Below are 26,316 nucleotides of genomic sequence, written 5' to 3'. Positions count from 1 at the left end.
AAATAACTAAAAAAAGTCAAAAATCATTTTATTTTTTGCCATGCTCTGCCAATTGACGTACGATCGTAATAAAAATCCGTCACGTTCATAGTAAAATATTAGCCGATAAATATGCTCGAGTGAAATATTTTTAAAATTCGCCACGATTATTCGATCGTACATCGTTCAACGCTCGAGTTGAAATAAATTTTCTAGTTTTTTAAATTTTACAAAACAAAAAAAAAAAAATCAATCGATCGCGATGATGATACGCGAATTGATAGCGATTTTCGTGCTCGCGATGATCAGCGATCGTATCCTGAACTCTCGCAGCGAGCTCGTAAAGTAAGTAAAAAAATTTTGCGATAAAAACGTCTCGATCGACGTGATTAATTTTTGCCAACTTGCAAGCAACGAAACCATCGACCTCGACGTCGACGAGGACGAGGGCTTCACCGTCGTCACGAAAAAACCGCAGAAGCCCAAGGCGCCGAGCAGCACCTACAACTACTTCATCCTGTCGCTGATGTGGCCGCAGACCAACTGCTGGTACGCCAACATGGACTACGACTCGGGCGATCTCGACTGCAGCCGCTGCGAGAACATGCCGGCCGACCGCGGCGCCTGGACCATACACGGCCTCTGGCCCGCCGTCGACCCGTACGAGGGTCCGGAATTCTGCCCGGGCAAGCCCAACCAGCAGTACTCGGCGGCCTCGATCTATCCGTTCCTGCTCGAGGAGATGAATCGCAAGTGGCTGGCCTATCGCTTCGGCATGGGCAACGACGCGTTCCGCAGACACGAGTGGAACAAGCACGGCACCTGCTCGCTCGACAACGCGCACACCAGCACCGTCAACAAGTATCTGAACACGACGATGACGATGTACGAGAAGTACGAGCCCAGCAAGTTCCTGCAGATCGAGAACATCGTGCCGGGCGGCCAGTACAAAGTGCGACAGATTTCGGACGCCATACAGAAGCATCTGAAGGTCACGCCGGCCATGCATTGCATGAAGAACGCGGTTAGTATAGATGCACCAATTTGAAGAAAGAAACGAAAGGGGGAAACGAAAAATTTACTCGGTCTCGAATTTAATTGCAGAAAACGCGCAAGCAGTACTTCCGCGAGATCCACATCTGTCTGGACAAGTCGACCCTCGCCCCGGTCGACTGCTACGATCGTCTGGTCGGCAATTGCAATCGCAAGATGCCCACGATCTTGCCGAAGAACTTGGATCCCTGTCTAGACAACAACGTCTTGCTGAATTGAGCGAGCTTTTTTTGACGCGTTAATTTACCAAAAAATAATATTTATGAAGAAAAATACAGTAATAAAGTAGACTCGAGTCGCACAATTCGAACGTGCGTTTGGATAATTAACCCCTCGAAATGTGTAAAGGCGCGCCCCCCAAAGTATACGAGCTTACCCCCAATCGTCCGTATAAATCTCCCTCTTCCCTCTCTCGTATACATAATATATATATCTCGAATAAATAAAGAACCACATGCGCGAGCGCTCGAGATAATGACGACGAGATAATGTGTAACGTAACGTCAAACATCACCTGTGCGCCTATGTGTGTGTTTCGTCGATATACATAAACACACACAACAGTCCAGCGGAGTCAAAGTGAGAGTAGGGGAGAAAACTTTGTGTGTGTTGGTAAAAAAAAAGTAGTAGAAAAAAAGGCACGTCGTAGCTTTGTGTGCGTGTGTGTAGTACCAACCTATGTATACACGAAGCTACCTTACCTACCTACCTATACCTATACCTACCTACCTGCCTGCCTGCTGCACACGAGGCGCGTCAGACACACATGCGTAACATTATGTCGTTAGTCAGCAGCAGTAGGCAGCAGTAAGCAGCAACGGTCAATGGCGGAGCAGCAGCAGCAGCTTCGTAGTCGTCGTCGCGCCTGACGTACTACCGCGCCGCAGCATTGCTGTCTCTCTGTTTCTGTATATATATTCGCGAACCCTCTCGCCGAGGCAGTTGCCGTTGTCTGTGCCGGGCTCTCATTCGCTCGCGCGCCCGTCGTCGTCTTCGTCGTAATATATATAATAATTCTGCACTGCCGTGTGAGTGCAGTGTGCACAACGCCAAAGTATTTGATAGTGTCCGTGCGAGTGAATTTTCGAAATTATGTGAATCGGTGTTCTGTGTGAGTGTGTCGAAGTGATCGACAGTTTTCTCCTGTTTTTTGCTTGTTTACAATCAATATAGCAGAGAAATATATAAGGGTGTGTGTGCATTATTTATATCGAAATGTGTGCGTGACGATGAACCCTCTGCGTGCTCCGATGTGTGTGCGTTTATGTTATATGTATATACGCGAGCGATCGATTTCTTCAGGTGCAGTTATTACTATGCGTATTATAGAAGACAGCTAGCTCGTGTGTACATCGAGCTCTCCCCCTCGCGCTCAACTCTCATACATTTTATATAATACGCGATAATTTCGCCTGAATTATTGTCATTTTCGGAGCACAGCGTATAATGATAAACCCGATTAAATCACGAGCCTAGCCGCGTGCATCGTCGTCATCGTCCTTTTCTTTTTTTTTTTCATCGAGATTAAAGCAAAGGCTGTACGCGCGCGTCATTGGAAAATTAATTGGCGAGAACCGAAGCGCGCGAAGAAAGAAAAAAAAAAAGAAACAAGAAGAAGAAGTAGATGGAAAAACATCGGAGCGAGCTCCTAAGTAGTTGGCATCTATATATATAAGCCGCGCGCATCACGTGGCTAGGCTCTCGCGAGCGTCGCAGTTTATACATATGTAATATATAATACACGCAATTAGCAGGCATAGCTAGCAGTGTATACCTATGTATCGTCGTGTGTGTGTATAGCAATGCACACACACACGACAAACGAACGACCCTAATCGTTCGATAATTCGCTTAAGAGAATTTCACTCTCGTTTCTCTTTCTCTCTAGCTCTCGAAAAGGGAGAGAGATAGAGAAAACAACGCGACGAACGTCTCCGCAATGATACATAGAGATATAGTTTGAACTCTCGCGGTATCTATAGACACGTGTTATTGTATATTTATATACAACACAACAAGACGCGATGGGAGAAAGTCGATCGCTCGCGTACATCATATATATCCACCTCCAAAAATCGGCGGCACGGCAGCGGACGGTTCATCGTTCTCGCGCGCGTTACACACCTTTGATTTAGATATCAAAGTGTTTGTAATATATAGTGAATTAGACGCTTGCGGCCGCGTAGTATCGCGCGAGACATTCGTAAAAAATAAAGAAGAAGAAAAAAATAATAGAAGAGAGGATACAGGCGTCTCTCGTGCGAGGCTCGAATATATACCTTCGTTATTATATGACGATGCGTTACGCAACGCATTAAAAAAGAACAGTACGAAGACGTATATTATCTCTTGGAGTGTGTATGTGTGCTAGTACACACACACACACACACACATGATGTATTTATTTATTAGCGGTTGAATTACTCGACTCGCTCGCGGTATCGTATACGTATTGTTTTCGCGCAGTGTCTTGTAAAAAAAACCGCGTGATTTACCTTTTTTTTTCTCTTCATTCTTCCATTTCGACATATATATTTTTAATAAAAGAGGCGCGCGCGCGCGAGCGAGAGACAGAAAAGAAAAAGAATAAGAAAACGAAGAAGTTTATCGCGCGTTTCATACTGGTTTGTAATATTTTTATCGATTCCGTCGTCTTCGTCGTCGCGCCGCCACCGTCGTCGTCGTCGTCGTCGTATCGGGTAAATCATTTCTCAATGCCGTATCATTACTCTCGTGTGCAAATTGCATCTTCGATTGGCTCGATGCAAAAAAAAAAAATCAGCCGACAACAAACAAACGTTTATATTGTAGGAATCCTGTTGCGCCTCTCTTCTATTTATATCATTAATAAAAATGTCTCGCGTGCATACGTATATCGCGAGCAGCACAAACAGGTGTTTCTATAATAGACTCGTCTTTGCAGACGATAACACAAGTTTTTTTTTTATAAATAATAAGCAGTTTATCTACTTTTTCTTTGCATCGGCATCGCAGAACGCACGATAGAACTGACGCAATAATGGTGATCAAGTTTGGACGGATTTTCGGCACGACACGGTAAGTCGAAAAAAATCTTTTGCCGATAAATGACGAAAAAGGTAAAAAAAAGTAACAATAAAATCGTCGATATCGGAGCAGAAGAATGTTTATCTTTATTCGAGGCGAGAATTTTTTCTTTAATAATACTGTACACATCTGCGAGAAAAGATTTCGCGCAATTGGCTGCGCTTCATTAGTTCGATTATTATTCGCCGATCTGAAGCGAGTCGATTGATAAGGAGCGCAAACACATACATATACGCTTAAAAAAAAAATCATCTTCCAATGAATTAAACCCGCTGTCGTCGAAACGAGGCATATTTATTCAGCGACGCGTATTCTGGGTTAATGCGAGCTGCAAACACACACACACACACACACACACATAAATACATTATGCTCGAGCAAGTACGTTTACCTCGGCGCGAGGGTTCGAAACCTTACCGATGCAGCCGTGCAGCGCTCGGCGCGAGTAAGATTGCCTGCACAAAGGCGCGCTCGCTGCAGTCGATATATGTATAGTGTCTCTGTTGTCGCTGCTGCTGCTGCTGCTGCTGCCGCTTCTGTCGCGTCTATTTACACGCGTTTGAGTCCTCGGACAAGTTTTATTGGACTTTTGATTACGACAAAAAAAAAAGAAAGAAAGAGAGAAAAAAAAATCATGTATTATCGAGGCGCGATTTGTACCTGCAAAGTCGCGATCGATTTGCTAAATCTAATCCGTGTACGCCTTGGGAGCTTCGAACGCGTTACATATAATACACGGCCAACGCTTAAATCTTATCTTAATCTCTGCGGAACACGATACACACACACGTATATATTTGTACATTTATATGTTCATGTTTTTCGCGTGTGTGTAAGGTGCCGATGATGTTATGTTTAGATTACTTTTAAGACTTGTTAACAATCGGTGAACTGAAATCATATACATGTGTCGTCGAACAAGCGATGTACAAGCGATATTTTTTCGACGATAAATCGAGCGTAACGACGTAAAAAAAGAGAATAAAAAAAAAATTTTTTTAACGTTCGGTACGTCGATTGTGTTTGCACACACCGATGCTCGATTTCGAGGCGAATCTCGAGCTTCTCTCTCTCTCCTTTATCTATTATATATTGCGCTCGTTGAATAACATTGGCAAATCCAATAAAACTCTCGTTAAAAACCCGAAGAAGTTTAGTCGGAAAAAAAGAAATTCACGACAAATATTGGCGCTCTCGCGAAATCACGCGTGTCTTTATCGACACCGAGAAAAAAAGATCAATCCAACGAAATCAATTCAATGATTTTCTTTGGCGAATAATGAATTTTTTGCGAGTAGCTATGAAAAAAAAAATGAAATTTTCCGCATCGAGTCGTGCTCGCGCACACACACACACATATGTACGTACCAGCAGAACTTTGAACAACGAAGCATTATATATCGCTTATAATCACGCGCACACAAAGAGCTCTCAATCGAGGCATTTAATATGCAACCGTAAAAAAAAAGAGCGAGAGACGAGTAGTAGAAGAAGAAGAAACGTTTAAAAATAGAAGCTATAAGAGAGATAAGTCGAGCAAAAAAGTACACGTGCTTTGTAATATACCCTTGGAATATACATATAGGTATATAAATATGGGAAAAGGAGAAGTACGAGCGCGTAACACTGTTTTGTTCTCTGAATATATTATACAGCGCGTTGCATGTAATACACGTGCGTACCTATATATATGTTATATTGAAATCGTTGCGCGTATCCAAATCAATGGCCCGTAAACGTCCGCTTGTATTGGATATATAGGTCCGGAAACGCTATTTAGCGAGAAAATTGCGATACGCTCCTATAATTGCCGTATGCCTTAAATACGAGGAAACATATATATTCCTTCGTCTTCTTTATTTTTTTGTTGGTTCGCGTTAATGCAATGAGCAGCAGCTGTACTGCACTGCTGCTGCTGCTGCTGCTGCTGCTGCTGCTGCCTCTGTTGTTGTTGTTGTTGTTACTCGGCGAGCGACAAGACCTTAATATTCCATAGCGCAAGACTGTGCAAAGATGCGCGCGGCACGAAAATTGAAGTTTTTCCTCGGCACAACTCGTATAACGAAATCGGACTCTCTCGAGAGAGGAGCTTGTAATATTTTACGCGCAGTTGTTGTAAGTGTATGTGGGACGCGCGTATACAATAATTTTGAAATCCGATCGTAAATTATCCAACTATTAATTAGCATTCGGGGGGCCGTAAAAAGTTTTTGTAACGAGGCTCGTTCTTTTTTTCATTTTCTTTTTTTTTTCAAGTTTATTACCCGGTCCCCCCTACACACGCACATACATTAACAACGTCGATAATTCGAATGCGCGTTAATCGAACGAGCATATAGTTTATCGCGCAGTCACTCAGAGTCGATGTGTACATTTAAATATTGTCCAGAAGCCGCATGTGCCAGTAAATATAGCGAAATTTCGTATATATGCGCACTCCTACACGCGGTACACAAGGCGGCATAGACCGACTAAACGAGTTCTGGTCGCGAGGCAGCGAATCTTCGGCCCACGCTTAGTAGTATAGCGTTTATGTACAAAGCTCGAGTATATAAAAACAATTCTGAGACGAATAAACGTCGGGTCGCATTTTATTTTATTTTTCCATTACGTAACACGTACGAGCCGATCTATTAGACAAATCGTTCTCGACGTATATACCCAGTCAGCTGATTGGAAAATGAAAAACCGTGAAAAACGATCGCGCGGCAACGATCGTTACAAGCTCTCAAGCTCTCGATGAATTACCCGCTGCAGAGATTGAATCTTCGAGAGAGAAAGAGAGAGAGAGAGAGAAGCAATAGGACCATTTCGTTGAAATCCATTCGAAAGCTATATATCGTGTATCCCTATGTACAGCGGGAGAGAGAGAAGAGTATAGAAATAATCATCAGCTCTCTATTATATAGAGAAAGAGAGACGTTTAGCGCGAGGTGTGTAATCAACCGCCGTAAATATCCTCTATATATATACCTGCGATCGTAATAATGCGCGAGCTGCATTATACGAGACACTGCGCGCGAAACCCTCCGCTGCTGAAAGGCCACTACTACTCGTTCTAAGAATCCTTCGAATCTTTTACGGAGCGAACTTAGCCGCGTGGTCGTCCAATGTGCTCCTGCTGCTTCATTTACCGCAGCGGATCGAGTAAGGAGAAAATATTTCAGATTTTGCGGCTTTTATCGCGAACCTTGAGAACGAGCCGATTTAATAAATACCTGTGCTGTCGCTGCTGCCGCTTCTGCCGCAGCGTATATACGTTTCGTCGTGCACGGCAAAAATCATTATTTTCGGAAATAGCTGTGATATTTATTTATTTCGGCGCGCGGATATCGAAGCGTTAACGTCTTGATTATTCTTCCTCTAATAATACGCATATATCGGTATCGTGTATATAGGCGCGTGACTCGCCCCGCGCGCAGGTGATGTATATCCCCGTGGAAGCCCTTTAAAAGTCGGCATAAGTATATACATCCAGAGAAAAGAGCGAGGAACTCGTCGAGTGGTATAAGTAGTAGTAGTAGTAGTAGTAGTAGTAGTAGTTATAGTATAGTAGTGTGGCTTGTGCCGAGGCCGTTATATATATATGTATGCGCTACGATACTGTACGCGCGGAGGGAAAGAGAGCTGCTGCTGCTGCCGCCGGTTTTTCTGCGCTCATGCCGCCGCGGCCGCCGCCGCCACCGACCGTCACGACTCTAACTATATGTACGAAACGCGCCAGTCGAGTGCCGACAGCTCGCCGGGACTGTTGTTCTCCTCCTCCCCGCGTGCACTATCCGCACACACACACACGCATTTGCACCAATTCGATACGCGCGGAATCGTCGTATATGTATACTCGATTCGATAATCGGTCAGTTTTTATCTATCGTGGTCGTTGTTTGATATAATTTTATTTTCATCGAAGCATCCGTGAATACTTTTACGTGTATATTTATATCCGTTGTGCCGAACTGCAGTTCTGCGCACGATATGCATAACGTGCACATGTAAAACTGGACTTTCACGCAACGACTCTGTGTGCAGTGTATCTGTGTGTGTGTGTATGCGTGAATGTGTCTATAACAAGAGTGTCATGTTTTACGTGGGCCTTTGACACCCGATAGCCAAGGCTCGAAAACTAGTGTTGTTGTTGTTGTTGTTCTTTTTTTTTCCTGCAACGAGCTGTGTAACTATAATTTTTCGGAGCCGTCGAAGAAAAGAAATCAATCCAATCGTCGGTCAGTGATAACGACAACTTCGAGGGGGGTACGACACAGCTTCTCTCTTCGTGTGAGCACCTTGCGAGAGATAAAGAAAAAAGAAAAAAAAAAGAGTCACGCGCGTGCCCACGTAGATATATATAGAGGCTTGCACGGATGCACGCCGCGCATTGTGTGTATACCTATAATACACGTACTCACACACACACACACACGCGCGCGTACGCATACGCAAATGTAACGGTGTCGTGATAGTGCAGTGATTACTTCTTTAATAAACATTTTGCCAGGCGCCTACAGAGGAGGTGAGTTTTTCCTTCCTCTCGACACTCTTAGCTAGTAGTCTTTTTATATTATTATACTTTTGCACGCGGAGGCTAGAGCTCATTTAAATGCGTATGTGTGTATGTACACGCTAATGTTTACATTGCCAGGCGTATTATGCGAATGCACTTCTCTATACGTGTATATATTTTGTATATATATCCCATCCTCTCTCTCTCTGTCTCTCGTGCTCGTGGAGTTGGCGTTCGGAAAAGGTAAAACTAACGGTGAAGTCGCAGCTCTCCGATGTATATATAGTTGGGAGTCGAGCGAGAGCCGCTGTTGCTGCTGCTGTTGCCGCTTCTTCTTCTTCTTCTGCTCCACGGGCAGGATGATGAATGTATATTGTGTGTGTGTTTGTGTATACGCGAGCCAGAGCCAATAACGACACGACCACGACCACGATTCATGTCCATACGTAATATAAGCATCGCTGGACTTATTTGTTTATCTCGCGACGAAAAATTGCATAAACATTACGCCGGGTACGGAGTCGTAACGATAATAACGATGATTCCAGAGTAAGACCGGAGAGTTTTTCAAACAAATAATTTCGTCATACACGTATACGTGCCAATTGCATCTGCTTTTCTCTCTCTTTTGTTGACATGACGTCGGCAATTCACTCGTTAATGAATTATAAGTCTCGCGGCTCGATATTGTATATACATATCGATGCGTCGACACAATTAAGTGGCGTACGAATCGTGTCACGAACTCGCCTGGTCCGATCATGTGCCGATATAATCATTTCGAGGCTTCGAGTGAGACGTCGTTTCTTTTTCTCTCTTCTTCTCTCCTTTTTCTTTTTGGAAACTATGTAAAGCGCGTGAGTTGTCTCGAACGATATTAACTACTTTTGTACAATTTGATAACACGAATTATTTCGTCCGTTTGTACATGAAACAATGAACACGAGTTTTAATGATTATATCGCGCTGGACAGTTACGATAAGACCGTAAGAGAGAAAGACCGCCGAATTGTATGTACGCGCACGTGCTCTTCGAAACGTCAATCGGCATTCGCGATAATACAAACAGTCCAACGGTATAATACAGGGCTATGGGAGACGTTTTTGTATGTGTTGTGTATATACTCGGCGTCGAGTTGAAGCCTTATTATACACCGGTGGGTCCCCGTTCGATTATGAATAATTTATGGAAGAGGCCGCGAGGAGCCTCGAGATGCTCGTACATATATATCATGCTGCTGTATCGTACACGTAGCCAACGCGCGGAGTTCGTACGATATTATTATAACGATGAAAAATTGAAAAAAATTATCGTCAACTCAACGCGTTCGAAACTTTTTTCCCGATCAAAATTTTATTGACTATCTCGCACAAACACACGCATACGAAGAAAAAAAAATTTTTTTTACACTCGTTCGCGGTACTTGTATAGAGAACGTCGTAATAATATAAAACGTACGTGTATACTCGAGTCTCGAGCCGTCGAGCGATAAGCTCAACGCGATCGGCTCGTTCGTTGTATATTTTCGTGTCATTATCGCGCAAAAATTATACCCGCAAGAAAATATAATAAGTTCGCCTTGAGAACTCTATATCCCCAGTGTTTTTTTTTTGTTTTGTCAATCGCGCGACTCGGCACATATAATAATTAAACGCAAGGCGCGCATAATACACATTTGATAAATCCTCGAGCAGCTCCTCTCGCTCGCGCTATTCACAGTGATCCACGCGCTCGACGATGGATTCCGTTAAGCTTTTATTTTTTCTCTCGCGAGGATTATCGAGGAGCGGGGCGTGTACCGCACATGATGCACGCACGATGGGCTCCACACGCCATGCTTCGATCATGTTATATATAAACGCGCGCGATGTTATACTTAAATTAAAAAATCATCCGTGTGAGCGATAAACCTGCATCTCTCTCTCGAGAGAGAACTGCCGCGATAACGGAACGCGCCTTTACATGTATATTACACTCGTGTAACGAAAATTTCGTTCGCAAGCTCGCGATATTACACACACCGCACGTACCGTATAGGCCTCGCGGAATGCGTTCGGCGAGATTAGCTTTCGCGCATGCTTGGGCAGCAGCTATTTTTCATCGGAATGAACAATTTTTTTTTTTTTACCTTCTCGACTCGATCGATCCGAACGAAATGCAGTTTTATACGTATATACATACGCGATTAACGTATATATACCGAACGCTGGGACTGGAAAAAGAGGTGAGAGTTGTGTCGCAGCAGCAGTGGCATGGCCATGTATATTATAAATACAAAAAAAACCGCGAGTCCTTGCAGAGCCAGCCAGCAGCGCAAGTTGTTTTATCAAAACTAACGCGTGTGTCGCAACGAAATGAAATTTCATTCGCCACCGCGATCCGTTCGAAGAAGTGCCAAGAGTCGGTTCTCGAGCGAGTCAATCAAAATTACCATTGCGCATATCAACATACGCACGCGGTTGTTATTATTTTTTGTTTGTTTCGTATGAGGAATAAGGAAATTCACTGGGGTCTCTTGAAAGAGAAAAAAACTAATTGTAACAGCTCTCCGATACGCAAAAGTACAATATAGGCTCGAATTTTGCTCGGACATAAAATAATTACAAGCGCTGCACACAAACACATACGAGTATTCTCAGAGGTCGAGAGATCTGCATACAGTGTCGGCGGCGCCGTCGCACATACATACATTTGTACGACACGCGCAAACAGCTGCTCGCACCTGTTTTTCTGTTATCGCCTTCGGTATTATAATGCACAACACTTTATAACGATACGCGTTGCAATAAAACGTACGCCGTGCGTCAAAGTTTTCCTTTGCGTTGTGTGCGTGCAGGTAGTGTCTTTATTTTGTTTTTCTTCTCGTCGATCGCGAGCTTTATTATACATACATACAGTACGCAAATTTAATAATGCTGTCCTATAAAATGTATAAATTTATCGACGTCAATGCGTAAAGTGCAGCAGCGGCGGCACATTTCTCGCCGCGCGCGGATAATGTAATAATAAAGAATAATCGAACGAGCAAAGCTAATACGCCATTTCAATGCAGTGTAATCCGCTCGCGTTGAGTAGCAGCAGCAGCAAAAGTAGTTTGTAGTTTGTAGTTTGTAGTCAGTAAAATATATAGCAATATAGCACGCAGGCAACTTAACACCTCGACCGATGGATCGTTTTACATAATCATCGGCTACAGGCTTGATTTTTTTTCTTCTCTCGATCTTTCTAGTCGAGCGAGATTTTATAAATCTCGCGAGCTCGTTGATGTGTGGATTATATTAGCGTTGCTGCTGATGAGCTTCCGTATATGTGTGTATATACTAATTTTTATAAAAACCACCTCGAGCTCGTTTTCCGTGAAGCTTATAGCTGCTTATAGGGCTCTGTACGTAACGCGTATATAAGATTAATTCGCGCACCAGCGGTATGTGTCGCGACGACAAGTGCCGATGATCTCCTATGTGTAATGTCCGGGTTTTAATTCGACGAGCCCATATGGCAATTATATCGCTCAAAGTCCGGCGATGATCGGTGGCACGTGCGCGCCGAGTCCGAGACTCTAATCTGCAATTCTAAACCTTAGCCGTATCGTATCATATATATGCATGATTATAACGCAAGGCAATCATCTCTCTCTCTCTCTCTCTCTGCATTCGCGCGTGCGATCATTTTCTCTCTCTTTCTCTCTATTTCTCGTATCCACGAAAGCACTCGAGAGATGCGCCTTATCATTTTCACGCGGAAGCGCCTTACCTACGTAGCATATATATGGGTCAAAATAATACTTTTTTACAAAACCATGCGCACGTATGTCACCGATCTTGACGCGCTTTTGGTATGTTATAGTACATGGTAAAAAGGTCCCAAAAAAAAATTTTTAGACCCCCTCCCCCCTCCTACCCCCCACTTCCGGTATAAACGTCCATTTTCGATCTATATTTTTTCTGAGGACATGAAGCAAGTAAAAAATCTGAAAAAATTCATAAAAATACTTTTCCACAATCCAAACAACCTTGAATTTTTTCAGATTTTTTGAGTGCTTCAGGCCTTCAGATAAAATCATTGAAAATTTCAAAAATCGAGATACGGCGGTATGAGCCGATGTAGTACTCGGAAATTTTTTCAGTTATTTTTCGCATTAAAAAACATAACCTCAATTTTTTTCAGATTTTTTCAGATTACCTAACGCACCTTTTGAAGCCAAAAACCGATTTTTTTGACGAAAATAATTTTTTTAGGACAGTACGGAGCCTCGAAAAATCTGAAAAAAATTTTTTCTTGTTTTTTTCATCAAAATACGTAATCTCAAATTTTTTCAGATTTTTTAATTGAAGGCGATAGCTTCTAGGGCCGAAAAATGCTATTTTTAACAAAAAATGGTTCCTAGAACCCGATGGTTCCGGTGAAAAAATTTGAAAATATTTTTTTTGAATTCCTTGTCAAATTTTAATAAATTTTGACCGTTTCAAAAGTTCGATTGAAGCTTCCTAGCTCATTTTAGAGCAGGACAAAGATTAGTGCAAAATATCTGAAGACGTTTCTGAAGACATTAAGGAATGATAAAACTCGTTTGATGCTCTAAAATGAGCTAGGAAGCTTCAATCGAACTTTTGAAACGGTCAAAATTTATTAAAATTTGACAAGGAATTCAAAAAAAATATTTTCAAATTTTTTCACCGGAACCATCGGGTTCTAGGAACCATTTTTTGTTAAAAATAGCATTTTTCGGCCCTAGAAGCTATCGCCTTCAATTAAAAAATCTGAAAAAATTTGAGATTACGTATTTTGATGAAAAAAACAAGAAAAAATTTTTTTCAGATTTTTCGAGGCTCCGTACTGTCCTAAAAAAATTATTTTCGTCAAAAAAATCGGTTTTTGGCTTCAAAAGGTGCGTTAGGTAATCTGAAAAAATCTGAAAAAAATTGAGGTTATGTTTTTTAATGCGAAAAATAACTGAAAAAATTTCCGAGTACTACATCGGCTCATACCGCCGTATCTCGATTTTTGAAATTTTCAATGATTTTATCTGAAGGCCTGAAGCACTCAAAAAATCTGAAAAAATTCAAGGTTGTTTGGATTGTGGAAAAGTATTTTTATGAATTTTTTCAGATTTTTTACTTGCTTCATGTCCTCAGAAAAAATATAGATCGAAAATGGACGTTTATACCGGAAGTGGGGGGTAGGAGGGGAGAGGGGGTCTAAAAATTTTTTTTTGGGACCTTTTTACCATGTACTATAACATACCAAAAGCGCGTCAAGATCGGTGACATACGTGCGCACGGTTTTGTAAAAAAGTATTATTTTGACCCATATATAATATGCGAAAGCCAAGACTCAAAACGGCCGCCGCCGCCGCCGCAGCCGCAGCCACCCGCGCAAGTGTGTACGATACACACGCATATTATAATATGTAATCAAGTCGCTCGAGCGAGCATAAAACGCGCGCGAGCGAAATAGCTCTGACACGCACACGCGCGTTTACCCACGATTCATGCGTGCGCGCGTAGAAAAAAGAAGAAGAAAAAATTACCGTTGCTACTTGTAATAAGAGAGGCCCTTTTTCTCGAATTGGAAGTCGATCGCTTATATAGCTATGATGAACTTTTCGTGACGCTCCGACCGGAGCGCGACTATATACGTGCAGGTAGTAGGCCTTGCGGCACGTAACGCCGTCCCGTTACTATTAGTGATCACGGAATATTGCGCTTTTGTGTATATACCTTCGGAGAGCCTCGAGAGAGGAAACTTTGATTTTCTCTTTTTCTTCTCTCTCTCTCTCTCTGGGGTCCTTTTTTTTCGCGATAATAGCAGGTGACTCCGCAACCAATGCGATGCGTCATTGATAAGATAAATAGCGTACACATATATACAGACGTACTTATCTTCGCGACTGCACACGATTTACCACGTACAAACTCCGCAGTGTGTGCCGGGTGCATTTCCCAGCAGAGTCGCGCGCAGACGTACGGGTTAATATTTATATCCTAGGCTAATTATCGAGGCGCTCGATCGCGCCGAGATCTTTGTAATATATACCGCGCGAAAGGAAAACGAGCTATTGTCGTGTCGTCGTCGTCGTCTTTATACGCGCGGGTAGTTGAGCGAGCTCGTACACGTGCGTGCACTATAACAATAATAATATACATATTTCTCAATGTAACGCTTATATTTTCAATCAGCCGCGCGGACGATAATATATATATCTGATTAAACTGCCTCGTTATTGAAATCGATATATTATAATCGCGGAATGAATGATATTATATTATACGTGTGCATGTGCACGCCGCCGTTTTATTGCGCGCTGATTATTACATGTGTCTGTGCTGTGGCTACACACACATGTAAATGCTCATTACGTATGTATACGCTTCGCTTACAAACGAGGAAAAGGCAAAAAAAAAAAAAAAGAAAATCCGTTATCGAGCGCGCGCAGTTTTGTTCACATGGAAAATTAGTAACATTAGTATCGCTTTGCAACTTTTACTTTTCACGGTCTTCGCTCGGTTGATTCACTTTTTTTTTTTTCGTTATATTATTACGCCTATTCAATGATCGTAATTAAGCGTAATAATCGCTCTCGCAGAACATGACAATTGCCGTATATATAATACACGTCGTTGTAGTGCTCGAGCTGCCTCTGTTGCTGCTGTATATAATATATTATATACCGGGTGCGCGCGCGTCGATGAAAATGTAATAAATTTCATTATATTATATACCTGGACGCGCAACCTGGGCATTTATTTTTAGAAAGTGTATGTACGCGCGGCAGAGAGGCTAAATTTAACGATTCGCGCGCGAGCCCATCTTATTTCTGGTATATATATAGAGGAGCCCGAGGGACTGCAACGCCGATCGATCAAAATCCCCGCAGCACAGCACCAAGACAGAGATATCGGTGCGCACCGGATTTAGTTTCGCGGACACCTTTTCAGACTACAACAAAAAAATAAATAAAATAAAATAATGACAAACAAACGACGCCGAGTCGAGCGATCGAGCCACGCGATAAAAGCTCTCCTTTTCTCCTCCTCGTCGTTGTCGCACGCGCTGACAATAATTTGCGCTCGTCGAATTTTTTTTTCCTTTTCGTTTGCGCTCCGTTTTATTAATATGGGCCCGCATCCATCATTGTAACACGCAGCGAGTTCATAAATTAACGCTCGCGACAAGGTTGTAGAGTAATAAGCGCACGCGCAGCTCTGTGTGTATAAAAAAAAGCTGCGCGAAACAATGACCGTAAATTCTTTTTTCTTCTCTTTCTCTCTCTCTCTCTCTGTTCGAGAGCATAAACGTGACCTTGGCGAGAGTGCATACAGTATATATACCTCATTTTAATACGTATACATACGTATTCTATATAGCACGTGTGGCGGTGTTGTTGGTTTTTCGGCTGGATTGTATATTATCCCCCTCGACGCACACAGGTGAAAGGAGAAGCGCCTCCTCAAACTCCGACTCGAGTGACATTTATTTTTTTTTCGTGAATCGTGCGCGTGCGTACGCGTACGCGACAAATTGAGAGAGCTCCTCTTTTTTACAATATATGTATATATTTTATGAAATATGCACTCTTCTTCGAGTATTTTGCGCGCGCGCGGCATAAGCTTTTGGTGACTCAATTTATATGTATGTATTATTATTGCTCAAGTATACGTGATACTTTATAAGCGTTAAAATCTCGCGAATCTCGTGTGTGTTCTCGCGATTGTTATTGCGGAGAATCAATTAAGAGGAAGCTGACTTTCTCCGTCGATGCTGCTGCTGCTGCTGCAGCGCAAGGATGAATATAACGCGAGCGAGCGAGCGGGGCAAACAATTCCGTACGTGGAAATTACTGTCGCGATCGCTGCTGCTTCTTTTTTTAATATTATTGTTGCTGCTACCGCTTGTTTGTGCAATAAAGCGAGCCAGAGTAATTTTCAATCGCAAAGCGGAGACGAGAGGAGGGGGGGCAGATATATACATTTCACGTGATGAAACTGGGATACGCGTGTTTGTGCGACGACACGTGGGTGTGACACATTGCACTGCTCTGCGAAGCTTTTGTCTTCCTGCGTATGGCCTTTTCTTTTCGTATATGTGTGCTTATAAAGAAAAAAATATGTCGCGCACGGCTTAATTACATAAGCGCGAATTGTGTGCCGCTGCTGCTGCAGTAGTGGCACCGGCTGTTTCGAGGCGCAAGTCAATGCAGCAGCAGCGCATTATATTATTATTTTTTTTCAAGAATATAAAGAACTTATTATACGGCGCGTACCAGTGACCCGCATTCGAACACCGATATAAAACGCGTTTGCGAGTTTCAGGCAGAAAGAGAGAGAGTGTAAATAAAATTAATTATTAATTTTTATCTCTTATAATACTTCTTTTTCCTTCTTCTTCGTACGGTCTTCTTCTTCTCGCGATATATAGATTATATGCGCGCGCATTTAAAGCAAATGTGTGTCGTTTGCAAACGAGGACTGAAATAAAAATAAAAAAATAAATGAAAGAGAAATAAGGAAACGGCTTCCTCTCTTGGTGCCAGTGGCAAACGTCTCGCGCAGCCAGGCCAGCAGGCAGTGATTCAACCGAATGTGTGTTCACACGATCGCGAGCAAATATTGAACCGTACATATATTTATTTAAAAGTACGGTATTTGATCAACTCCCGGGCATCGTCGGATTTATTTCATTTTACTTCATTTTTATTTTCCACCACGAGCGAATAGTCGTAGAGATAAGAGCCTCGCTCGCTTCTCGATAATGTCCTCTACGTGTATTATACTTACGCCTATAAAATAGCGATTATTACGGCGTTAACTGTAATTGCGGCAGTAGCAATACGGCGACAATAAAAACGACGCGTATTATATATAATAATAATAATGCGAAACGAGAGCAATGATCTATCGAACTCATATTTATGAATACGTCGGCTGTTGATATATAAATTTATGAAGAGATCAATTCAGCGCGTAATGTTTTCATAACAATTCGTATGTACACGAAGCGATCCTCGGAAGATCGGCAACGGTTGAATCATCTTGTGTTATATATATAATATACACAGTCGATCCTTTCATTCGCCTCTCGCGTTCGCGCGAGAGCAGTTTCAATGACCTCAAGCACCAGCAGCACCAGCGGCGATTATAAATTCCTCTCTCTCTCTCTCTTTCTATGACCAAACGATATCGCGACCGAAAATAGTTTCGCGCGCGTCGATCCTAATGCTTGTTTAATTTTGGTCATTTACCTCGGTGTCACTCCCAGCATTATAGCCTTATATGCATTGGCATGTGCGTGTAGTAGTAGAACTCGTTGCCGTATAAATCGAGTACACGTATATCGGGTCTGTTTTTTTTTTTATATACGGCGAATATTTTATTCGCGCGCGCGGGGCATTTAAAAAATGACGAGCGTAATCATTTGGGTATATTATACGCATGACGGTGTATATATAAGGCTCGCGCGCGCGCCCGAGCGATGATGAAACGTCTCCTGCGGATTTTTGAGCCTGCCTCGGAGTCGCACACACACACACACATACACACATGCATAATATACACAAGACAAAAAGCGGTTTCGGACCGTAATAAAAAAAAAAAGAAGAAAAAAACTGGTCTCCTCGTCGTACGGTCCCTCTCTCTGTCTGTTGCACTCGGTCGCTCGTGTGTGTGTGCACTCACTTCGGTTCCTTTTAACGATATTGCATCGTTGACTCATTGGTCAAGCAGCGATCGGGTTCAATCTCGCTCGCGGCTCGCTCCTTCTTTTTTTTTCTCGGAGACACGTATCTCGCTCGAGTTATTAAAGAAAGTGCGAGTGAGGCATGTGTGCGCGCGTTAAAAAGTCGACGGAAAAATTTTCCCCGCGCCAGACGCGAACGTCAATTACGTTCGCTCGTGTATATGTGTATATATACTCGAGAGGTTGAAAATTATGCGCGAGAGATTCTAAACGCGCGCATATTTATTACATTTAACGCGTATACTTTTGAGATTCGAAGTGTGGAGTAAAACTCGTCCAACGTATTTATTCCCGTCCGAAATGTCAAGCCGATTAAAAACCTGCAGCCCGTTGTTATATACATATAGCTGTCTTTTTTTTGCCGCGCACGAGATTTTGCGTTTATACTTTCGTTTGCAACTTTATGGTTTCGGAGTGGCAGTTGTGCGATGCAGCAACAGCAGCATATTGTACAAATATAAAAAGACGGTGGTGCTCCTAGCCTGGCGAGCTCTGTATAATAACGATCTCCGCGATAATTTCGTAGAAACGATCCCTCTTGGTATACACGTTTCTCTACCCCATCGACAAACCACACACACACACAGCTAGTATAGATATTACAACAAAGTGGACGCGGCGTTGAAAAATTCGTTTTGTTTTTCACCTCGCTTTTCGTTCGAAATGAGTCAACGATACTGTGCTCCCACAAAATCACTGGTACACAGTGAAAAAAAAACACAACCTTTGCAACAACAACAGCGGTGGCAGCAATATAACAACGAGTCGAGCCGATTCTCGAACGTAAAAATTTTTACTCAGAAGTACTAGTAGTAGCAAATACTAGCTGCAACAGCAGATTTTCTTGCCTCGAAGCTATCGACGATTCGCTTATATACTCTATATACAGGGTGCGACAAAAGTATGGAAACCCCTGGAAATATCGCAGAATATTCGTTAAAAAAAAATCAAAGACCCTATATCCGACGTATTTTTCGACGAGGAATCCGATGGTGACCTTGAATTTGACCTTGAACATAACCTCAAAGCTGCAGCGACTCAAAAATCAATTTTTCAAATGTAACCCCCATTTTTTATTGCAGATTTGAAAAGAACGGAAAATTTCACGTTAAAATGTATGTTTTGTTTTTTTTTTAAGACCATTTTTAGGGGCGCTACAGTTAGAAAATGAAGTTATTCCGAGCTTAATTTTAGGTTAAATCGGGGCTTTATTTGAGCTTGTAGCACCCTTAAAATGGTCTTTAAAAAAAAAACAAAACATTCATTTTGACGTGAAATTTTCCGCTCTTTTTAAATCTGCAATAAAAAATGGGGGTTACATTTGAAAAATTGATTTTTGAGTCGCTGCAGCTTTAAGGTTATGTTCAAGGTCAAATCCAAGGTCACCATCGGATTCCTCGTCGAAAAATACGTCGGATATAGGGTCTTTGATTTTTTTTTAACGAATATTCTGCGATATTTCCAGGGGTTTCCATACTTTTGTCGCACCCTGTATAATGCACGCCGCCGATAGGATAAAAGTCCAAAGGAACAAGATTTGTCCATATACGACGCTAAAACTCGTCGTCGGAGCTGCTGCCGCTGTTGTTTTCGCATTTATATAGCTGCAATCGTCAACTCGCTGCAGTTGCTGCGCTTCTGCATCGCGACTCGATCGCGTATATATACTCTAGATGTATGTATGTGTGTGAGTCTGATGGTTTACTCTCTTTATTTTCCAAGCTTGTTTCCGCTCGTCGTTTCTGTTGGCGGCCTGTATACATCGGCTTGCGCTGCGTAAATATAGACGCTATATACACACACGCTATATTGTACCAATGACCTGTGGCCTTTTTATTTCGTGTACCGCTAATAAACGGGCTAATGTGTGATATACATAGAAATGTTGATAAAGATCTGATATCTGTAATATTGATTAAGTTCTAAATACCCATCAAAAGCCACTTTATACGTCCGATAACATTTTCTTTAATTTTTCTGTTTCAGGTGAGTACTCGATACGATATAGTCCATGTCGACTAATCTCTCTTTACGTATACAAACATGCAGTCATCGCACGTAAGTCGATTTCATAAAAACAAATTATGAATTTCCATCGAAAACAAAAAAAAAATAAAAATAAAACGAGATCAAAGGTGAAAAGAAAGACAGGTAGGAGAAATAAAAGGAAAGAAATACGGGTCGATTCTGCAGAATTTTTCACGCTCGCAATACTGCTGTTGCTGCTGCTGCTGCTGCTGCTGCTGCTGCTGTGCACCTTGTCATTACGTCGAGACAGTAGCAGGCATTACAGTCGTAGCAGCGAGTCAGCCTCGCGTGCAAAAGACGAGTTATAGAAAGACGAGTCTCGACGGCCGTCGTCGTCGAGCACTAGCAGCAGCGTACAGCGTGTAAAGTGCGTTATATGGCATCGCTCGGGCTCTCGCGCGCGCGCGCGAAAGACGCGATGGGCTTCTTCTCGCTCGTCTCGTCTTCCTTCTCTTGCGTAAAAGACAGTGAGAGAGAGAGAGAGAGAAAAAAGTCAGTAGAGTACGCGGGATGCACATGCGCCGCGCGAGTATGTGTGCACGAGTCTGATTTTCTCGGCTTTATTGTCGGAGATTTTGCGCAATGAGTAGTTAGAATTTCTTCAGGTGCGAGCTTCGGCTTCGTCGTCCGCCTTACATTACGTTATATATATTATTATAAAAGATGTTCCCTGTGCTACTGAGCATGCGGAGAAAAGTGAGTTTGCAAAGTGGCGCAAACGTGCCGCAGAGAGCCACGACTATTTCCATCTATACTTTTTTTTTGCTCTCCGCGATAACGTCAAGGTTAATCGTATGCATAGACGATAATATTTCCCCAAAAACGTGTTGCAATTAACTCGATGTCATTTAAAAGCTTATATGCGAGATGTTTACGTAGCGCGTGGCGAATATTTCGGGTAAACTGGATATACAATATTATGTATATTCCCTTCACCAAATAACTTTTTTTTTCTTGCCTTACTTTTAACAAAAGCCGTGTAACGCCCGCGCGAAGAGAGCGGCCCAGGCGATCTTTCTCTCTCTCTTACACACAAGACATTCTGGTTTTTCTCATTCTCTTTTAACTTTTTCATTCACCTGCAACCAAAATGTATTATATACGTAAATAATACGCGCAAACATCACGTAATCGCTCTTCTTTTTTACCCTCCTTTTTGAAACGAAAAAAAAAACAAAACTCAATTAAGCGAGAGCTTTTATTGCACTTCGTCGATGGTTTTTTCTTCCTCTTAATTCTTTTTTGTTCAGTGATAAATGACATTTTTTCCGAGTCTGGCATATTTACGAGCTCTCGCACACAAGCAGGCGTAATAAAAACAAAAAAAAAAAAAAAAAATTAGCCGACAAATAAGTGTGTGTGAGTTTGGTAATTGCGTCGATCCTCGCTCCGCGTACATATACGTTTTTCCAAATGGAAAAAACTCACCTCGCGATCGCAAGTGCACACACGCATACTCGCGCGTTGCATAACTTGCGTAATACGCATACACACGTACAAAGGAACGTCGCGCGCGCGCGCGCGCGCATTTGCGTAATGAATTACTTTTACGTTCCACACGCTTATATGGCGGTGGCGATCGCGCGCGCGCGCGGCTCGCTAAATTAAATATCGAGGAGCCGAATTGGCAATCGTTGAAAAATTTCGTCATTATAAATAAAAAAAAAAAAACAGAAAACTTTCTATCCGCGAGTTTATGCTCGTATAGATCGTAACGCAAATGACCAATACAAGTCGTAAAAAGTGCATAACGCGCGTCATCTCCGATTTCCCGCGCATTATAAAACGCGTACGTACACAAGTGCGCGTGTGTGTGTGTGTGTGTCCGATTTTTCAGGCTCATCTCGCGCGGTGAACGTAACAACAAGTGTGCATACGACTGTGTGTAGAGCGCGCAGGAAATGGAGATGAATCATTTTCACCGCATCTCGCTGCTCTCGAGTGCCGAGCCGAGAGAGAAAAAGAAGAAGAAACGCGAGTTCCCGCAGTTATATAGCTTATCCTGTATATAATGCCCCCTTCGCGTTTGTACACTTATACGCACATACGTGTGCGTGACCTGGTTAAAATCGCATCGCACGCAGACAGACAGACAGAAGTGTGCAGCTATGTGTATATACCCGCCGCCACCGACACACGATCGGGGCCTGTGCGAACTCGAGAAACAGATCGCGTAATGATGTCGTTATGCAGTGTGTGCGTATAATACTTGCGCTTCGGGATTGGCAAGTCTGCGTCTGACTGCGCGGCATTAGAGTCGCCCTCCGATGATTGTTTCGTGATAGGAAAATGACTCGAGGAAGAGCTCAGCGACGAGGGACGATATTGTCAATGTACGGTAGCAATGTGGAACGCGGCTTTTGATCGGCAATTTCACTGCGTACATATTTTTATTTTACGTACGCACGCATACGTAATTCGAACGCGGCACACTTCAACTGCATGATTTAATCCCGAAAAAGCCGTTTATATATACGTGGAGCGAACAAGGAGATTATTTATCGCGCGATGAAAGCTCCGAACTTTTCTCCGCTGCTGCTGCTGCGGCCTCGTATCGTTGCGATCCGATCAATCACACACACACGCATAGCCCAGGTGAAAATCCACGCGTGGCATTTCCGCTCGATAATTATATTATAAGCCCCCCCTCGAATCAGGGCCACACGGGTTTACGAGGTGTACATGGAAAAAAAGGTAACGCGTACATAAATGTATAGCAGGAAACTTTTTTTCAATCGAACGTATCAAAAGGGTGACGATTCGCGCATCAAGGTCATGAATTTATAATATACACGTCACGAACGCTGCATAATGTATATACACGGGAGTGAATTCGTCTTGCGTAGCTTTGATTTACGATGACTTTACCGATGATTTATGCGACTTATAGGATTGGACTTTCAAACGCGCGACACCTGCGTGCAACAACGCGACAGTACTGTGCGTAGAAATAAATGTGGTCAAATCATTGAAGATGTAAAAGTTAACTGAATGAATGATAGGGTATGGAAAGAAATTTATAATTCAATAAAATCAAAGTCCAAGCAGATTAAAGTTTTTATTTCTTTATTCGATTTATTTATTAGAGTGATATTTTTATATTATTCATTTATATATTTTTTATTTACATATTTATTTATATACAGTGACAATTTGCAACGTTTAATAATATTACACATTATAAAGACATAAAAAGGTCTTCTGCACAGTATACTTTAGCTTTTTTTGAAGCTTCTTGGCCCTCGCTGTCACTCAATCTTTTCTTGTTATCACACTCTATTGCATTCGTTGCTGCATCTTCCTTGCTATCCTTCTGACTTTGACTCCTATCCGCCAAAATAACGTGATACAAATCCTCGTTGCGCATCTTCATCACGATCAATTCGCAGATCTCGATCGGCAGCCGATGGTGTATCAGTCTCCAGAAGGGATAGAGCGCCCAGTGCCGGAAAAATCCTCTGGTCATGATCTCGCAGAGGCGCGCCAGGCAGTCCTCTCTCATGTACTGCAGTACGTACGCTTTGTCCTCCGCGAATCGGTAGAAGTCCTTGTACTTGATCAGTTTTTCGGCCTCCTCGGGTCGCAAGCGGACCGCACGGTAGAGCGTCAGACCCCCCGAGCCTATCCTCACTCGTTTTCCTCGCTCGTGAACGATCCCGAAACCGTCGTCGGTCCAAACTCTTTCGACGTCCGCGTCGATCTCCTCGAATAGCCGGTAGCGCTGGAGCATTGTCATGATGGCCAGGGCGTCGCTCTGCTCCAGCTCGTATCCTCGATCCTCGAGGCGTTGGACGATCAACATGGTGCCGGCGGCTCGTTTGAATCCCGGTATGATCGTGTCGATGTCCAACTCGCTGTTATGTCGATAATCGACGAAGTAATCCACGGTGGGAAAACGGAAGCTCGCGAGATCGGCGCCACGCTTCAAGAGTAGCTTGACCGCGTTCGGGAGACAATTCGCCACGGCCCATTCCAGCGGCGTCCGGCCCATCTTGTCCCGAGCGTCGAGCCTCAACCGAAACGATCGGTCGCGGATCCCGAACAACATCCTCGCCAAATTGCGCTCCTCGCTTTTCGCCTGGCACGCTACGTGCAGAGGAGTCTCTCCCGCCTCGTTGGTCGAATTCGGATCGGCGTCCCGCTCGAGCAGCGCCTCGATCGTCCGCCTGCAGTCGAATCGCACAGCCAGGTGCAGCGGGGCGTTGCCCCAGCGGTCGCGCGCGTCGACTCGCACCGTCTTGTGCAGCCGCGCGGCGATCTCGAAGAACAGCAGCGTCAAGTGATCTCTGCTGGGTCCCGTCTGGCAGAGGAGGTGCAGAGGCGTCAGGCCGTCCTTGTTGGGCAGATCGAAGCTGGCGCCGCTGAGCAGCAGCAGCTCGATCACGTTCCGGTGCCGATGCCTCAGTGCAAGGTGCAGCGGCGGATCGACGCTCTCGCGCGGCCGCAGATCGGGATTCTGTCCGAGCTCGAGGAATTTTCGCGCGACGTGATCGAGGCCGAACAGGCAGGCCACATGAAAATGCGTTAATCCAGTTGGGTCTGTGTAATTCAGGTCGTGTCTGTCGTAGATGCGAAAGAGCTTCTCGACCACGTGAGCCCAGCGCGGGCTGTCCAAGCGTCTGGCCGCGTGATGCAGCGGCGTGACGCGAGCCAACGACCCATTGAGCTCGTTGAAACGAGGCGGCACGTCCCTGTAGCCGGTCTCCAACACGAACTCGATGAATCGTTCTCCCTCGTTCAAAAGTTCGTCTCGCGGGTCGTCGAGCGAGCATCTCAGCCTGTACCAGCTGAGATTCGCGAGCAGTTGCTCCAGGCGCACCTCGCAGCGACTCACGGCGTCCCAGAGAAGCCAGTCGATCTCCGCGGGCAGAAAGATGTCACGCAGATCGGGCAGCCACCTCACGATGATGCCGTATTTCTCGCGAGCGCCGATAGAGCGGTAAACGTGTCGGAAGACTCGATCTCGCTCCGCCTCGTTCGTCCAATCGATCGTGGCTCGTAACCTTCGCAATTCCTCGAATCTTTTTCGCTTGTAATATTCGGCCGCGATGATAGCTGACCCGTCGAATGTTCTGCGGTTCCGGCGATACATTTTGCGCGTTTATAATCAGCTACACACACACACACACATACACTCGAGACACGCACGAAAGACACTATTAGAACAAATTTTTTTGTCACTCTCGTATCGCGTACGTTGCTGCTGCAGCAGACGACGATATATTCTACGATATTTCTTCGTACATGTTGTGGCGTCGACCATCACGTGTAAACTACTGTGCGTATAAGCATATGCTATACGAGTGGAGGTTATCGTAGAGAGAAAGTACGAACGAAGTCAATCGACGACTCGCGCTTCTGCGCACGGAGAGCAACCACAGAACGCCGGGCTTCTTTTCGTTTGAATTTTCGTTTTTTGAAATTTCATTCAACTTTTTTAATCGAAACCTGCTGTTTTATTCATTTTTTTCTTTTCTTTTTTTCAACAAATCTTTATCTTTATTGGGTCGAGTTTATCAATCATGCGAGAGATTATCGCTTCCTCGCGCAAACACGAACATCGTCAGCGCGGCGTATTATAGAAATTCTTCTCTCTGTACAGCTACAGCGTTGTCTATCTAACACGACACGGCAGCATCAGCAGCAGCAACGACTTTCACATATTAAGCACTCGGTCGTCTCTCCCCGCGAGCGAGAGAGCAGCCGCAAGAGCAGCGCAGCCGATATTATTCATAAACCTTAACTCGCGTCAGTCAGTCGGGCAGAAATTATTGTTTCTCGTATTTGCGCTAACAGATAGTATCCGACGCGCGACGCTCTAAACAAATTTTCCGCGCGGCGCGGCCCCTCGAAAATATGGAGCGCGTGCACTGGACACGCAAAAGAGCAGTGCAGAAGCGGATGATTCATTAATAGGGACGCGTTAGTTAGTCGAGACTGTACGAGGAGTCTT

The 26,316-nt window shown here is 43.7% G+C and overlaps 2 protein-coding genes across 6 annotated transcripts in view; both read left to right on the top strand.

Annotated features, from left to right (window-relative positions):
* Nucleotides 1-26,316, top strand: part of LOC106655455 (formin-J) — a 115,291-nt gene that overhangs the window by 17,188 nt on the left and 71,787 nt on the right. Inside the window, exons 1-2 of one of the 5 annotated variants that reach the window (XM_014375850.2) lie at nt 1,927-2,222; nt 4,027-4,089. The exons of 3 other annotated variants lie outside the window; for them this stretch is intronic. In XM_014375850.2, coding sequence (XP_014231336.1) covers nt 4,052-4,089 — 38 coding nt within the window. In that variant the 5' untranslated portion in view covers nt 1,927-2,222; nt 4,027-4,051. Of the gene's footprint in view, nt 1-1,926; nt 2,223-4,026; nt 4,090-7,821; nt 8,609-26,316 lie in introns of those variants that run through there. One more of the 5 variants, XM_014375853.2, reaches the window with a different exon arrangement.
* On the top strand, nt 155-1,292 carry LOC111693245 (ribonuclease Oy-like). The gene is made up of 3 exons (XM_023457507.1): nt 155-324; nt 391-1,003; nt 1,084-1,292. Exons 1-3 carry the CDS (start codon nt 242-244, stop codon nt 1,249-1,251), a joined length of 864 nt encoding a protein of 287 aa, XP_023313275.1. The 5' UTR covers nt 155-241; the 3' UTR covers nt 1,252-1,292.

The sequence above is a fragment of the Trichogramma pretiosum genome, unplaced genomic scaffold (assembly GCF_000599845.2).
Source record: "Trichogramma pretiosum strain Unisexual culture from Peru unplaced genomic scaffold, Tpre_2.0 scaffold107, whole genome shotgun sequence".
Classification (NCBI taxonomy): Eukaryota; Metazoa; Arthropoda; class Insecta; order Hymenoptera; family Trichogrammatidae; genus Trichogramma; species Trichogramma pretiosum.
Note: the sequence above shows the minus strand (reverse complement) of the source record. Positions and strands in the feature narration are given on the sequence as shown.

Bases quoted from the DNA above. Each gene is read 5' to 3' on its own strand.
- LOC111693245 (XM_023457507.1), top strand. From the start codon at position 242: ATGATGATACGCGAATTGATAGCGATTTTCGTGCTCGCGATGATCAGC. The intron at 325-390 runs GTAAGTAAAAAA...CCAACTTGCAAG, and splicing joins TCTCGCAGCGAGCTCGTAAA to CAACGAAACCATCGACCTCG. The intron at 1,004-1,083 runs GTTAGTATAGAT...ATTTAATTGCAG, and splicing joins TGCATTGCATGAAGAACGCG to AAAACGCGCAAGCAGTACTT.